The sequence below is a fragment of the Tinamus guttatus genome, unplaced genomic scaffold (genome assembly GCF_059628265.1).
Source record: "Tinamus guttatus ecotype Peru unplaced genomic scaffold, ASM5962826v1 Tinamus_guttatus_pri_ptg000408l, whole genome shotgun sequence".
Taxonomy (NCBI): Eukaryota; Metazoa; Chordata; class Aves; order Tinamiformes; family Tinamidae; genus Tinamus; species Tinamus guttatus.
This window is the reverse complement of record NW_028288942.1, coordinates 554,185-571,010: the sequence shown is the minus strand read 5'-3', so window position 1 is coordinate 571,010 and position 16,826 is coordinate 554,185. Positions and strand designations below refer to the sequence as shown.

Genomic DNA, 16,826 nt, shown 5'->3' with positions numbered 1-16,826 from the left:
ATTAAAAGTGAGCTTACTCTTCTCTAGTCATTCAGTGTCTTTTTTCATCTGTAGTTGTGTCTCTTATTTTCTGTTGTTCACTTAACTGCTGTAACACCTTTCCACAAGAAAGGGGTAAATACCGGATGGATTTTTTCTTTCTGCCATAAAATTGAGGTGATAAAAAGGGAAAGGGGGAGGGGAAGGTGGAAGTCGACCTCTGTTACTGCCCTCTTTTGACTCTAGAAGTGGATATGTGTTTTTGTCTCCTCTGGGAGATCAGAGATGATCGTAGGGGATCACTTCACCTGTTCATTTCACATACATTCATTTGGGGTAGTGAAAAACCTCATGAAATTCAACAAGGCCAAGTGCAAGGTTCTGCACCTGGGAAGGAATAACCCCAGACACCAGTACAGGCTGGGGACCGACCTTGTGGAGAGCAGCTCTGCGGAGAAAGACCTGGGTGTCATGGTGGAGGACAGGTTGACCATGAGGCAGCAGTGTGCCCTTGTGGCCAAGAAGGCCAATGGGATCCTGGGGTGCATTAAGGAGAGCGTCTCCAGCAGGTCGAGGGAGGTGATCCTGCCCGTCTACTCAGCCCTAGTGAGGCCGCATCCTGGAGTATTGTGTCCAGTTCTGGGCTCCACACTGTAAGAGGGATGTGGAGCTTCTGGAGAGTCCAGCACAGGGCTACAAGGATGATCAGGGGCCTGGAACATCTGCCCTATGAGGAGAGACTGAGGGAGCTGGGCCTGAAGAAGAGAAGGCTGAGAGGGGATCTCATCAGTGTCTATAAGTACCTCAAGGGAGGGAGTGAGAAGGATGGTGCTGGTCTCTCTTCACTGGTGGCTACTGACAGAACTAGAGATAATGGCCACAAACTGAAGCACCAAAAGTTCCACAGAAACTTAAGGAAAAATTTCTTAACAGTGAGGGTGACAGAGCACTGGAACAGGCTGCCCAGAGAGGTTGTGGAGTCTCCTTCTCTGGAGATCTTCAAAACCCCCTTGGATGCAGTCCTGTGCCATGTGCTCTAGGTGACCCTGCGTGTGCAGGGGGGTTGGACTAGGTGGTCTCTAGAGGTCCCTTCCAACCTTAAGCATTCTATGATTCTATACGAAGTGGATTTTTGCCTTCTCACATGCCACCAGCTCCCTCTACAGAGGTGCTCTATCCACTAGATTTTCTTCAGTGCACTTTGAACTTAAAACTCAGGAAGCTGGTGACAGCGCGGGGGAAGGGAAGTTCCTAGTGAACTTATGTGCGTCTAAGGAATTTTTAGACAAATTATCTGCAGGTAATAAGCGCTTAAATTGGTGTGTTCGGCGCGGAGACGAGGGCCACGCCTCGCCCTCCCGTCAGGCCGGACGGCAGCAATGCGCATGCGCGCTGCTGCCGCCCGGCCTGACGGGGAGGGCGAGCCGCGGCGCGTGCGCACTCGGCGGCAGCGGTGGCCGTTGCTCGCGCGGCGCCATGCGCTCCGTTAGTTACGTGCAGTGCGTGGCGCTCGAGTTCGGCGGCAGCCTCTTCCCGCACGCCATCTGCCTCGGGGACGCCGACAACGACACGGTGCGGGCGGGCGGGAGGCGTCTCGCTGCCGCCTGGTGCGGCTGTCGCTGCGGGGGGCGGGCCTGGGCCCGGGCCGCACAACCGGGTCGTTCCTTGGGTACCGAGCGCTGGGAGAAGAGGCAGTGGGCACATTAAAAGTGCCCGGAATCCCTGGCGAGGTGGGAGCTTTTGCTTCCAAAGGGAGTCCCTGGGTAGCGTGAATGGGGATGTGGAGCCGAGGGGAGGCAGTGGCGGGGAGCAGGGTCGGGTGCATCGGGAGGGATGCTCCAAGTCCTGCAAAGAGCTGCTTCTGTTGACTTTAATTTGGCAGTAACTAGGAAGAGGTCACTGTTCCAGCAGATTTCAAACGCTTTCTCTTTTCCTCAAAAGGTAAATGCTGTCACAGCCGTACCCAGCAGTCCTGAAAACTGCAGTGGCGAGCAGTGTGGTGGGCAGCAGAGCAGTTTTTTCATGTTAGAATTAATGTAATGGTGGGGGGAATGTATGCAAGGACTAGTGAGATGTGCAAAAATTAGATATACAGAGACGTGCTGTGGAGGATGGAATAGGTGGAGTAGGCTTGTAAGCCGGAGGAGATGATGACTTTTCAGCAGCCCTCTTTTCGGAATAGGTCACCGTTCTGAAAGATCTTAACCATGTCATCAGTGAGACAGAAACATGGTGTACACCTAATTGTGAGTGCTCTCAGAGCGCCTTTGCAGTGGTTATGTTTTCCTCATTGCCATCAGCTTCCTCAGAAGAATCAAGAAAGATCAGTCCAGAGTGCAGGGTGGAAGGTGGGGTATTGATGGTGGTTACTGGAGCAGGATGTTTAATGAACAGTGGCAGAACTCTGAAACAATGGCTAGAGAAGTAGATAACATGAAGTTGTCATGAGGGGCTCTACAAGTCACTCACGCTTTTAAACTGTTAGAGTAAAATTATGTTGGATTCTTTTTTCCCTGTTTCCCCCTTTTTTCCTCTGTTGATTCATAGCTCCTTTTTTTTTAATTTGTTTCACTTTTCTGATTTTTGCCATGGAATGATTTTAGATAGGAATCTTGTAATTCCTGCCAAGCTGGGAATGATATGTTGCTCTGTAAGTTTCTTCTTACCAGCCCTGTTCTCTTGTCCAGCTGAACGAGCTAGTGGTGGGGGACACCAATGGGAAGCTCTACGTGTACAAGAATGATGACAGCAAGCCCTGGACTGTGCGATCCTGCCAAGGAATGGTGAGTTGTAGACAAAATGTTAAAATGGTCTGTGCCTTTTGATGTATGTGCAGCCTGCTTTCATTGACTATTAAACTCTTAAAGCTTCTTTTTTTCCCCGTAGCTCACATGTGTTGGAGTGGGAGACGTATGCAATAAAGGAAAGGTGAGAGCATCTGAAGCCTCCCCAGCGCTGTCTGTAGGGCATGTGGGTGGTGCTTGGGCTGTTACAGTTATGACATACATTGAGAGCAGAGGAGGAAAGGGACTTTCTGTCTGGGATATACTGTCCCTCAGGAATTTTTAGCGCTACTGTTCTAATAATGGTTCCTTGTTTATATGTAACCTGCATGTGCTTGTGAGCCATATGCAGGCACTCATAAGCAAAGAAACGCATCCTGTCTTCGGGAAGTGTTACTGATTACCAAGTCTCCCTGTGTGAGCCCTGGAAGACTTCAGTGATTTGGAGGTTTCTCACGCTCCCCAGGGGATTTGCTGCAGCAGCAGTGGAGCTGCTCTTTGGCTGTTTGCATTTAAGGTCACCCAAACAAGACTGAGACACAGAAAGTCTAGACAAAGCAAATTCAGTATATCTAATAAGACTTTTTTTGACAGTCATTTCTGAGATTAATACCAGAGCTACTGGGTCTAAAACTCCCAAGTTTGGGCCCACTGCTCTGTCATACTGTAGCTGTCTCTGCTCCAGATGGCAGTGGAGTGGAAATGAGGCTTGAGAAAGCCATACATTGTCTGAGGGCTGCAAGTGCATGTCAGCCTACAGAGAGGAATGAACAAGAACTGCAGGACCTGAGTAGTTTGCATACTGGCTGGAAACTTCACTGTTTCCTCCATAGCATCTCTTGGTCTTGATAGATACACCCTCATTTCTTCCCTTACCTTGCGGGGGGGACGACTTCTAAAAGAGGAAAAATCAGAAGGTGTTTTCCTTCCCTCACAGAACCTGGTTGTGGCCGTGAGTGCCGAGGGCTGGTTTCATCTTTTTGACCTGAGTTCTCCAGCTTCAAAACACTCAGATGCCTCAGGCCACCATGAGTTGTTGGCAGCAGCAGAAGAGCAGAAGCCGGTGTTCAAGCAGCACATTCCTGCCAACACCAAGGTCATGCTGATCAGTGACATTGGTGAGTGCTGCAGCAGGGGTGAGAGTACAGGGTGAGTGACTCAGTGGGTGTGAGGTAGTGGGGGAGGATAGAGAAGGTCATAGGGAAGGTGTCAGGATGCAGAAGGAGGTGACCTGCTCAGGCAGCTGCTCTAGCAAACGTAGCCAAGTACTTGAGAGAGAGGAGTAAACTTCAGGGCTCTTCGTACAGAATTGGGATCCCCTGAGATGCTATCTGGTAGAAACCCAACACTGGTTTCTGAATGTTGGGGGTGTGGGCCTGTGAAAACCTGAGAGGCTCATCCATCTCTGTATCTCCTGCAGATGGAGATGGGAAGTGTGAGTTGGTGGTGGGTTACACTGACAGGGTGGTGCGGGCCTTCCGCTGGGAGGACCTATCTGACGGCTCCGACCACGTCTCGGGACAGCTGCTCCTGCTGAAGAAATGGCTTCTAGAAGGTCAGGTAGGAAACAGAATACTTGGAGCAGAACAAGCCAAATACAGTCTTCATGAGGTTTCTCAGGTTAAGGGGTATAAAATCTCAGTCCTGTGAGCAAAGAATTTATTTCTTGTTTGGAGTGGGGGTGGCTTGAAAGGAAATTTTCCCTGCAGTTGTCCTGTGTGTATGCAGAGCAGACGGTTGGCACGGCCTGGGAAACAGTCATCAGCTCTCGCAGGACTCGAGAGACGTTTTTCCCTGGGTGTTCTTAAGTGGCTTTTGGTAGGAGATCCTTTTACTGTAATTTAGATATTTTGCCCCTCTAGATAAATTTGTTCATCCCCTGCTGATGATTTCTAGCACAAAATCTGTCACTTTTAAATTTTGATACAAAATGCACAATGGAGTCCTTTGAGGTGTATGAAGTTCTCAATTTGACTTGCTCCATGTTTTTCCCATGCCATTACAGGTGGACAGCTTGTCTGTGAACCCGGGCCCTGATGGCTCACCTGAGTTAATGGTTTCTCAGCCTGGTTGTGGTTATGCTATTCTGCTGTGCACCTGGGACTTGGAGCAGCAGCCCACGCCAGAGGGAAGAGACAGCTCTGCCCCAGGCAGGTGAGCAGCATTTCTGCAAGGGTTCGTAACGAGATTCTGCTCTGCAAGCCTCTCACAAGCAAACACCATCACATCAAGGGGCTGTGGGGAGCTGCAGTTCATGTTCACTGTCTTGCTCTGCTGCTGGGAGTCCATGACTTGTCCCAGTCCCTTAACCTCACCTGCACCCTGTGAACTCCTTTGGATACTTTCATCACAGACGTGTGCAACCTTCCGTGCATCTCACTCTTTACTCCCGGAGTAAGGAAAGTGATAAGACCAGTTTGCCAGGGCAACAAGGCAATATCCAGGGCTAAGGCACTGGATAAGGAAGGAGAGCTGCTTGTATCTCCAGAGAAAGAGGAGCAGGTAATATGAGGACCTATCAAAGTGGTGACTATTAGCTGGACTAAGGCCAGCGAGTCAGAAACCCTGGGACAACACTGTGGGTGTTCCCTGTTTTTTTCCAGAATTGGTAGCTGGAGGTTTTCCTAATGAGACCCTTGACAAGTGCTGTAAATCAAAACCCAAGTAGTCAGGATGAGCAAGGAGGTTATTGTCCTTGGTACTTCCAGACCCCTTGTTGGGAACTGGGATGTTCCTGGGGTCTTCTGAGAGACTTAAAGGCTAACACAGGAAACTGAAGTAGGAGGGGGTTTACCAGTGGGCAGCTTTGCTCTGAGCTGCGTGGCAAAGAGCTGAAGGTCATGCCAGGGTCCCGGGGCAAATCTTCTTGATTTGTTAGAGACATTAGTAGACACAGTACTCGTCTAGCCTGGACCCAGGCACGTGAATCTGTTCTGCTCCAGTCAAATGTTTTTCCTGAGTTAATGGCAGCCAGGATTACATAAAAGTCATAGTAAGAATGGTAAGAATTGCTCTTCTCCCCTTGATTGGAATATATATGTTTTTATTCACTGTCTGATTTTTGGACTTTTATGTTTTCTCATATATAAAATCACTCTTTTTTTCTGAACATTGGCAAGCTCCTTTTATGCTCAAGGAGGCATGCATTCTTCTTCTTAGTCTTTATCAGTAAATAATCCCTCAGTCAGAATTGATCTCCTCTGTCAGTCTTTACTGCTGAGTCCTTCACTTGCAAGTTAGCCTGTGCACAGGCTTCAGCCACATCTGGCCTTCAAGAGCTCTGGAGCGGCCTGAGCACAGGATTGCTCTGGCACAGTCCCTGCCATGATGTCTGTCTCTCTTCTCCCCAGGGAGGCACCTGTTCGAGATGTTGTTCTCCACCAGACATCTGGTCGGATCCACAACAAGAATGTTTCCACTCATCTCATCGGTAGCATTGGCAGAGGTAAGAGACTGGAAGCCTTGGGACTCAGACCGAGTAGTTGTGCCTAGCAGAGCTTGCCAATGCGTCCAGCATGAGACTGGATTTCCTGTGGTAGGAAAATCACAACTCTGGTAGGCAGCTACAAGGACAGAGGTTGTTGGTTGTTCTTCGCCTTCGCCCAGCATAGCAGCTTCTCTGCAGCCCCCACTGCCTCACGTTTGCTCTTGCTGCATTGCCGCAATGCCCTGCTCCGCTGGCATTCCTGATCTTTGTCCTTGCGTGGCTGCAGCATATGCCCTCTTTCTTACTCCTGAGATCCAAAGATCTCCTGTGCACAAGGCTCATCTTCACACTTGCTTTTGTGCTTTGCAGTGCTTGGTTCCTGATGCCTGGTCTCTGAGAGCTGCGTCCTGCTTTCCCCTGACATACGTAATTCCAGTCCCTTCAGGGCTGCCCATCTGTTTCAGCGTGTGCTGTCTCCAGCCAATGTATTCTGCTCAGGTGGTGTGCCTAAGCTCTCCACAGCTGCTTGCTCCTGTTGGCCCTCACACACCAATGCTTTTATTCAGACATTTCTTATGTACTGTCAGTGCTTCTCTAGAGCAACTGCTTTGTGCTCTGACTTCTGCCTAATGTCACCTTCTGGACCCTGTCTTGGCAGTTTTGAAGAATGTATGGCTCCCATTCATCCCTGGTGCATGTGAGGTTAATGCAGAGAGGCACCAGATTCCCAGTGTAGGCTGCTTTCATTCCCTGCCTGCAGCTGACTAGACTCCAGCTGCATTTACCCTGTTGGAGTGTTAATTATATGGCACTGTCTGAGGAGGGTGTAGGCTCTCCTGTCAAGCTGGACCTGGGGCAGATGGGCAGCCCTCTGAACCCAGCCCCACGACATGCACAGTATCTTGTCCTCCCCAATGCCCTCCCTCTTGCTCATCCTGTTGTTTTCTGCAACTCAGTTACTACTGTGAGCACCATGGGCATCCCGGCATGAAATTAATTATTTCACTGCGTGCAAAATGTCATACCTAATCAGGAGAACCCACAAAACAATGGAGGCTCATAGAAGAAAGGGTGAGGGAAGGGTGGGAAAAGCCTCTTGTGCTGGACCACCAGTAGTGAAACAGCTGGAATGCTATTGTGCCCAGTCTATAAAGAGGGCACAGCAGATCTTTTTAATCACAGCCTGTCTGGATGAATGTCAGCAAGGGGCAAAAACAGCTGACTGTTTTTATTAAGATGACCAGCAGAAATAGGGCAGATCCTGTCATGGGAGGGTGCAGGGTGCAGTAGCCTAGAGCTGGTCGTGGGCAACTGAATCGGGTTTGAGGAACTGCGTCCCTCTGGGGAAAAAGCCTGGTGGCCTTCAGCTCTGCTCTACTGTCCCTGTATGACAGGTTTCCTGCATTCTCACAGACCCCAGGGACTCTCCTGTCCCTCCCTGGGTCTCTCTTAGCACATTGTCACAAAAGGAATTATTTGGAGCTGTAGTTGAATATAGCTCCAGTGCTCCTCCTGCCAAATGTAGCATGCTTCCCGGCCCTAATCTTGCATGTCCTTTCTGTCTGTTGGCTGGAAAGCAGTGTGCAGGCAGGCTGAAGTAACCTGGTGTCCAAGGGAGTCCTCTCTTTAGGTTTAACTAGTCACACCTGCCAGTGCTGTTCTGCACACAAATGTGTGGTATACAGGCTTTGAAAAGGATACTGTTTACAGGAAGTTCACAGCCATGGGGGCATGGGCTGGGAAAGACAGGCGTAAGTATGCAAATGAGCATGAAAGCGAGCATCCAGTCTGTTCAGAAAGCAAGGACTGTAGCATCTGTCCAAAGTTTACTGGGAGGAGACTACAGCTTCTGCACATTTCTGCTCTAGTTACAGTAGTAGAGTTGGTAGTGTGGATCTTGGAGCCTTTCTCAACAGACTCATTCAGGAATTGCCATGGAGGTGCTTTTGTGCTAACATGACTAATACTTTGTCCCCCTTAGTGGAGTCTGTCCTCATTCCCTTGCTCCTTCCTCAAATGGCTGAAGGCTCTGCCCCCATTCCTGCAAGATGGTCAGGGTAGAGTTGTAATGCTGTGTTTGGCTTCAGCTGTTCTCTGCTTTGTCCCTCATGATGCTTCTGCCTGTGCCTGTGCATTTCTGTAGACTAGACAGAGTTTAATTAAGTCCACCAGGGCCCTACAGCAGGTGCTTACAAGGCAGAGAGACTCCTAGGAGCAGCCAGTAGAACCAGAGAGGCCTAATTCAGTGCAAAGGAAAGGTTCAGGATTCTTGTGTTTTGAGAAACTAGCGCCCCACAGATAAAAACTGTCAGGAAGTAGGATTACTTGTAAGATTGCAGATCTCTGTTAGAAGTGTCAAAACTGGGCAGCAAAGGAGGGAGTATGGGTCAGCTTGCTGTTTTGGACCTTTCCCCAGGAGAGGGAGGGGACAAGACTCATAGAAAAGGCATCAGCTCATGTAATTCTCTTCTGCATTTACAGGTTGCTCCAGTGTGAACAGTGGCTCAGGGCTCTTTGCCCTCTGTACTCTAGATGGTAAGTCCTTCTGCTGGCCTGGGAGAGAGTCCTGTGAGGCAGCCAAGGCCTTTCACTGATTCAAAGGAGGGAAGAGGGGCTCGGTGCTTTTAGTCTTGAAACATGAGGGAATTGGACTTCAGAAATACCTCCTGGATCAGGCAAGATAATTTGGTCTTGAGACTCTGCTGATACCTGTGTAAGCATGAAAGTAAGACACGAGCCAAAGAGTAGGGGTTCTCATGGAGAATGAGGCTTCCTTCAACCAGGTGTGTGATCACTTGCCTGTATCTTAGGATACGATAAATCTTTTGAAGTTGAGCATGTCTTTCTGTTCCTTATTGAATTAAATAGTCTTGCACAAATTTGTTTCCTCCAGGAAACCTGTGGTGTTTTCTGTTGTTATTAATATCCAGCCGTCTGTCTTCCCCGATGCAGTTCTTTTATCTGTTGATTTCTAAGCATTTTGCAAACATTAATTCCTCTTATGGCCCCATGGCCCTGCAATGAAGAAGTGCATGAAGAAGTTCAGTCATCAGCCCAAAGGCCCACTGCAAGTTTGACATGGAAGGTTAGACTTAGGAACTCGTGTTATTTCCAGAAGCAGGGAAGGACATGGATCCTGGACTCTGCATGTTCAGTCAGGAACTGGCCTTGCTCAGGCCTGGAAGGCAGCTTCTCCAAACTAGTACAGGGATTCTGTCCAAAACCCCATTGTATGACAGCAAGATACTGTGCTTCTGTATACCCAAGTAGGCAGCCTGGCAGATTGTGTCTGGAAGGCCACTTTATGACCTCCAGCTTCACCATAGTTCACACAGGCACACGCTGTGAGGGTGGAGCCATGTTCATCTTCTGAGGTGTGTCATGCCCAGCACTGCCTTGTACTATGGCAGTGCCTCTCTGGCTGATAGTGTGGGCAGAATGGAGTGTGAGGGAAGTGTCCAGTGTAGCTCTAGTCACCCAGAGACATGTCCATGCTGCCAGCCAGCCCATCCTTACCTCCTACCTGCCAATACACCCTCCTGAGATCAAGTGATCAGTGGGACGTGGCAAGGAGTTTCTACTTTGAGTGCTATCTGATGTGAGATCGGCTGGTGTACTGTATTCTGGGAGCCAATTTTGGGCAGGTTTTTTCCTGCCTTGGAGTACAATCTAACTAGCAGGGCTCCTGCAATTTTTCTTCTCAGTCTGCAGTTCCTGCTCTCAAGAAAATGCTGTCAGACGCAGCTTGGGTGACAGGATTCACTACATATGAAGACCCTGAGCGTAGAGGGAGTTTGCAGGCCCTGATGCTAGTGGACATCTTGCTCCTTCTTAATGTTTTTAAAATAATATTTGTTTTTCTCTTTCAGGAACATTGAAACTCATGGAGGGAGCAGATAAGCTTCTCTGGTCTGTGCAGGTTGATCACCAGTTGTTTGCTCTGGAAAAGCTGGATGTTACTGTGAGTGTCTTGTGTTAATGGGGTGGAGGAACAAAAGCTCCAAATGGGTTTGCACCTGAATGCAGGAAGGGCAGAGGGAGTCTCAACTAAAGACTGCTGGGATTGTCCCAGGATGGCATCGAGGAAGCTTTTAACTATCCCAGGGCATTTTATCAGGTTGCAGCCCAGGCATGTGAGGCCATCCATCTGCAAGAGGTTGAGCTGTGTTGCCTGTTTGACCTGGTTGTTTTGCTCACTGCTGTTACACCTGATTGTCTGTAAGCTGTTAGGATCCGTGAGGATTAGAATAGAGAAGAGAAAGATGGCATCAAGTTCTATAAGATATTTTCTTCAGTTAATGTTCTGTTTCTGAGCTCTGCTGAATTTTAGTATGCTTTCAGGGAGAAACTTGGGCCAGAAACCATCCAGACTTTTAGAAAGAAAGCAAGGAGGGGAAGTGACACAAACTTTTCTATGTCAGCAGATATCCTAGAAAAGGTGGTTTGGGCGTTGCTGTCTTGTTTTTATTTATTTATTTTTCTTTTCTTTCCTTTTTTTTTTTTTTCTTTGTCACAAGTCTTAGGCTGCTTAATAAAGTTAAAGATGAGGGAAAAAAATAAAACAAGGAAAATTTCATATAGCTTGTATGACATGTATGGCATACGCGTGACTTTGGGGGAGAAAAGGTTCAGGGTGCTGAGGGGGATAGAGTATGGGTACATTTGCTGGGAAACTTTTATGTTTTAATGCATTTGGCAGCAACCAATGTTAGACCCAGGGTTCCGTATGATCTGTGGGATGAAACAGTTGGATTTCGGATTCTGTTCTTCCATATTTTCTACTGTCCTTGCCTCGTTGTGCTCTCACTTTCCAGCCTGTCGCACAGAAGGCCTAGCAGCTTTTCCCAAAGAGAAGAGATTATCTGCCACTGCTGCTACAAGATTACCCATCCCTTTCCCAGGGCTCTGCGCTGAACGCATCTGAAAGCAGTGTGCCAGAATAGAAGCTTTTCCCTCCAAGCAGGGAGGATTCCTATGTGCCTCTAGGAATGTTTGGAGTGAGTGCTAATCGGGGATGGTACGGTTCTTGCAGGGCAATGGGCGTGAGGAAGTGATTGCATGTGCGTGGGACGGCCAGACCTACATCATCGACCACGATCGGACTGTTGCCAGGTTTCAAGCAGATGAGAACGTCAGCGCCTTCTGTGCAGGTGGGCAGCTGGGCTGCAAAGCCTCACAGCATTTCTCCCTCCACGCTAATGTTCTTCTCTGGGAGACTTGAGGCCCTTGGGATGTCTGCAGTGGGGAATAATTCTCCTGGGGCCTGTATACTGCAGTGTGTCAAGCTAGTCATTCCTCTGATAGCATCTGGAAAAAGGAGTGAGGAAAGAAAGTGATGCTGTGCTATGTCTGTAATGGAGAATAGGGTTCGTTTGATTGTTTTCCTCCTAACCTGTTTGGGAGTGTTCAGGTCATTTTTTGTCTTCACTGTTGCTTTTCAGTTTGCAAACAACTAAGCTGATGCCAGGAGAGATATGGAGCCAGCCTGACCTTTGGGTTTGCTCTCAAACCTGTGAAAAGCAGCATGCAAATTCCCAGACTCCATGCATTCCTACTACCACTGTAGAGACACTTGCTTGTCAGACTGACAGGCATCTCTTGTGTTATCTCAGAGGGCCTTCCCATATCCAAGCTCATGTCTCTGCAACTCAACCTGGCTGCTCGCAAGAAAGCAAACAGCTTTGGTAGCACATCATGCAAAGCTGCCTATTTGCTTTCTCTTTTTGTTCAGCATCTCCATCCTTTGGCTTTCTCCAGGCCTCTACGCATGCAAAGGAGGAAGCAACAGCCCATGCCTCGTTTATGTCAGCTTCAGTCAGAAGATCTACATTTACTGGGATGTCCAGCTGGAGAGAATGGAGTCCACCAACCTGCTGAAAATCCTGGAGAGTGACCCAGAGTTTGGAGATCTCCTGCAGCAGCTGGGTGTAGGTAAGTGCAGAAAGGGAGAGGGTTATGCAGGGGGAAAAAAAAAAAAAAAAGGTGAGGAATGGTTGTTGGCAGGTGGCATCCCGGGAACTAGAGTTTCATGTACTTCTCAGCAAGGAGACTAATCTGCTACCTGATAAGGATCTCTACCAATCATCTTTCTCTCTTCTTTTTCTAGAAAGAAGTGATATTTCTTCCGTCAAAGATCTGATTCACAAAACACTATATTTTCCTGAGAAACACCAGCAGAACAGCCAGGCACAGTGTCAAGACCTGGCATAGATTCTTCTACCCACCACGCTATCATCTGTTGCCCCTTATCACCTTTCATGGTTTCAGGAAAGCAAGTGCTTGCCTGTTGGCTTGAGGAATGGTGCCAAGTTGATTTGTGTAGCTGAGGAAGCTACCAGGGCAGCAGGAGTCCAGGGTTCTGCTCATTGGCCTTCCATTGCCTATTTCCATATTCTCTACTCTCCAAAGTCCTTTTTTAGGTGACTATAGACAAGCCCTGAGGACACAGGGAGAGAAGGCCCAAGCTCAGTCTTGCTTTTGGTCTGTACTTAGAGGTGCTATGGTGATAACTTCAGAGTTCCTTGTGGGCTCATAGCACAGGAGTTGCAGGTTGAGATCTTGAATTGGGCAACAGGAGAGGGGCTTTCCACTTCTGTCCTGTGCAGATGATTTTCTTCAGGAGACCCAGGAATTGTTTGCCTTTGTTCTGGTGCTCCCCTCCTGCCAAGCTGAGTTTCTCACAAGCTGCCTTCTGTTCTGAGGATCTGGGAACATGTGTGAGAACCACAACTTGCACTGCTGACTTGCCACGGGATATGAAAGCTCCAAGGAACCCCAGCTGTACTCAGGAAGCATTGCTTGGCTTGGTTCTCTTGGGCAGAGTGACACCAGAGATGGTTGTGGCTTAGCAAAGTAACTGTAAACTGGGCAATAAAACGAATTTGTCTTAATTGTGGATTGGTATTGCAGTGATAGCTTGTCCATTTCATAAAAAGCAGTGGGAATGTCACACTTCCCTCTTGCTGTAGAAAGTTCCGTGCTCCTTTGAATCCTACATGACTGGTCGGCCAGTGGGGATGCTCCACTTGCTTGTATGCAGAGGATGGAGGAAACCCTGGCTTGTCCAAGATGCTCATCTGCAGAGGCCCAGGCAGGGACTTGGCCATGTGCAGCTGGTGTTCTGCTCTTCCCCATCTCAGCTTGCTGTTTGCCTGTCTTCAGTTATCAGGACAGGAGCAGCACATCCATCTGCTGCATTGCATCTGTTACCTTCTGTCATTTGTGTGATGTCCTGTTGAACAAGCATGATGGATGGAGCTCCCCTTTCACCCATACGATAGCCTGAGAAGGCTGGATCCAAGTCGGGGCAAATATAATTAATTCAGTGACCTCCCTTTAGCAAATGAGAACACTTGAGGATACTGCACTCTGTTCAAGTTTGCTGTGCCATGCTCTGCAAAACATCCAAGAGCAGCCCTAACATTAGAAGAAGGAGTTTGATATGGAGGAAGGAGGTGTCTGGCTCAGCCAAAAGGTCTGTTGTTGAAGTAGGAAACATGTAGGAGAAGAGCAGGATTTCTGCATACCCCTAACTTTTCTTTGCAGTTTATGTATTTACAGGACAGCCTCTGTCCTCTGTGTTGGATAGTTCTAGGAGTGGAAGCCTGGAGCAGGGAGGTGATGGACATGCTGTGCTGTTACGGTGAGCTGGGGAACAGCATTCTTCTGCTTCCCAGGCCACTAACTGGTGGGAGCTTTTCCATTATAATGGCCTCACTCAGAGACATCTTTAAATGCTCCCCTGTAAAACTACCTAAGTGCTTTGTCCAGCTAGACCCTTCATTGAAGCCGGAGCTCTGCAAGTACAGTGGTTCTTTGGTAACAGTAGTGATCAGGCTATGGGCAGCTATCAGGCTATGAGAGCAGCAGTGCTTGGACTTTGTCAGCTCTGGAGAGCTGATAGCCTCTCTTGGTGGACTAAAGCAAGGAATCGTGTTGGGGCTTGGAGCCTTGGGAAATTCTGCCAGCTATTTTGATGCTGAGATATAAAGCCACCAGTCCAAGTGGGCATCTACCACATAAAACAGAGCTGCTGGTAGGCTAGTGTGACCCTTTGATTCTTATCAGTCTTGCTCTACTTTCCTGATGAAAATGAGATCTCCTAGGTCTCAGTACATTGGTTTCCTGCTACTTCTAGGTATTTGTTCACCAAAACCTAGAGCTGCTGCTCTGAGAATAGGAACAAGTGATAATTCTCTCCCCTCTCTTCCCAAGAATTTCAGGTGAAACAGCAACAGTTACTATCATTGTCTCCCCTGCTGGAGCCCTGGGGACCCAGCTGAGCTAGGAAGGAGCAAGTATCTCTCACCCTAGGGTGAACACTTAGGCTGCACTGTATTCTGAGATACTTTCTCCCTAACCCTGTCACTCCCTGGTTTAGTCTTACACTTCAGAATGAGTGGAACTGACACCAAGAGGGACCCCAGTGGAGCAAGCTTTAGTAAAGCAGATTTCCTGAAGTCTTGATACAGAAGTCTCAGTTCAGTCTTTCAGCCCGAACACAGCCTGCTGCTCTTTCGCTGCTTTTGGACAGAAGCAGGATGCTTATAGGCAGCATGACATAGAAATGCCTGGAATTTTAGTCCTGGTTTGCACAATCTGGCACATGTAGTGCTGCTTAGAATATGAGCTCTCCAGCTGCTTGTGCCATCAAGTTGGATAGGATTGGAGGGAGCCCTACCACAGCGTGTGACTGCCATGACGCTGTTTAGCATCTTGTTTGCTTTTGGTGGAGTAGGCATTCTTCACAGAAATACTTTCTCTCATCATCTCCTGCTGAGATTTAAGAGCCCCAACAATTGTCTGAAGCGTTTTCTTTGTCTGAGGGGTCTGGATGAACTCATCTGGCAGCTGGGCTTCCAGGCTGTTGCAGTTCTGCGGCATTGTAAATCTTTCCTGAGCCCGAGCAGCAAAAGAGAATTGTCTACACTGGTAACAGAACAACTCAATGCTGTCCATGCCCAATGGAAACATTTATTAGCAACACAAGCACAAAGGGGTACAAATGGTGCAAATGACTGGAACTTCTCTATACAAAACAGACTTTGCCACACAGGTCAAAAGATTTCCAAGGAAGAAAGGAAGGTCAAATTGATCCACTGTTAGTGCAAGAGAGATGATAGTTTTCTAGGAACTATCTCTAAAAGAGAAAGGGCAAAAATACATGTGCATTGGGCAGGGCAAGCATAAGGTGTGCAGCCCAGCCCTCTTCTGTTGGCCTGAGGTTAATGCTGCTGTGCTCCATGCAAGCACTAGCATGTTGCACTATGGAAAGCAGAGCTGAGAAGCTGCTGATTCTACTGAACATCTGATCCCCGAAGCTCTACAGCTCTTGGAACCATTGCAGAGAAAATAGTAGTGCTTCGAGGTTTCTTTCTAACAGTTCTGTTTTGCTTGTAGTACTTAAAGATGCATTTTGCTCCTATCACCCTTAAGCACAAAAAAAAAAAAAAAAGATGAGAACTGTCCTTGCAAATTATATCATGACTTTTGTACTGCTCCTTGGCCAGAATGTGCCTTCCCGTTTCTTTTCATGCCCTGAACACCAAAGTGGCCATTTCAAGGCTGGCCACTTATAGCACTTCCGCAGGCCGCAATTTTCTGCGGCTTGGACGTCTGCTTAGGGACTGAGCTGATGTGGCTCCTTCTCTGGAGAGGTGGAGTTACTGTTAGAGCTTAATGGTAACTTAATGCCTCTTTATCCTGCACAGCCAACACGCTTCAAGGAGTTGGAAGTAGTAGTCGTTCCTTCCTAGGCAGTAGCAGGTACTCCCTCTGCATCCTGCTCAGCGGCAGGTTAGCAAAGCCACTGGTTGCAGGAAGCTCTCCGGTGGAGCAGGCCTTGTCAGGTGCGTTTCTATGTATGAGGGACTGTGCAGAAAATGAGTCCAACTGAGTTATCCGTGCAGGCATTTGAGGATAAGCAGTTTGCAGCTCTGGCTATGGCATTCAATTTACTAGCAAGTAAATGGAAGGATTTATTTTAGTTTCCTGAGAGACAATAAAACTATTGTCCGTCCCTGCTCTAATTCTTACGAACACTTTGGTAGATGCCATCATTTCCATTACTCTCCAGGTATAGCCTGGCATTTGCTCGTTGAATTTCTTTTAAAGGAGGACTATAAATCTATTTAAGCAGCTCAACAGTCTTCAGTTCTGTAACTCCCCATGAGAGGAGTCAGCCTCTGGCATAATGGCTGGCAGAAGCTCCTGTTCCTTTCAAAGGCCGTGTGTCCCCCAGGCTTGGCAAGGCAAATGATGTGATTATGGCTTCAGAAAGGTGCATGTTCCTGGGATGGGTTTACTCTTGCACATAGGCCTTGGAAAGGGCCCCAGAAAGTCACTTAGTCAATCTCTCCATCTTAGGGCACGTTCAGCCATACCTGTCTCACGCTGAGCACATACTTGTCCACACTGCTGGAAAGCAGCCCTAGTAGGAGCTGACCAACATGCAGGTTCAGAGACATTCTCCCTAAAACGACAGCATCCTATCGTGCATTTCAAAGGGTTGGGCTACCTTACAAAGAAGGGGGTGAACACACAGAAGATGTAGCTGATGTAGCGGTGCCCTGCTTTAGGATGGCAGTTAGTACTAAATTTCCACCCTCCATGTGAAAGCTTTAGCATTTTTTGGTTCT

The 16,826-nt window shown here is 48.2% G+C and overlaps 1 protein-coding gene across 1 annotated transcript; it reads left to right on the top strand.

The window, feature by feature from the left end:
* The first annotated feature begins 1,450 nt into the window (after positions 1-1,450).
* ITFG2 (integrin alpha FG-GAP repeat containing 2) lies at positions 1,451-13,084 on the top strand. The gene is made up of 12 exons (XM_088531324.1): positions 1,451-1,551; positions 2,667-2,762; positions 2,866-2,907; positions 3,700-3,880; positions 4,183-4,322; positions 4,768-4,916; positions 6,113-6,207; positions 8,671-8,724; positions 10,059-10,150; positions 11,222-11,339; positions 11,947-12,120; positions 12,296-13,084. Exons 1-12 carry the CDS (start codon positions 1,456-1,458, stop codon positions 12,397-12,399), a joined length of 1,341 nt encoding a protein of 446 aa, XP_088387450.1. The 5' UTR covers positions 1,451-1,455; the 3' UTR covers positions 12,400-13,084.
* The last annotated feature ends 3,742 nt before the right edge of the window (positions 13,085-16,826 follow it).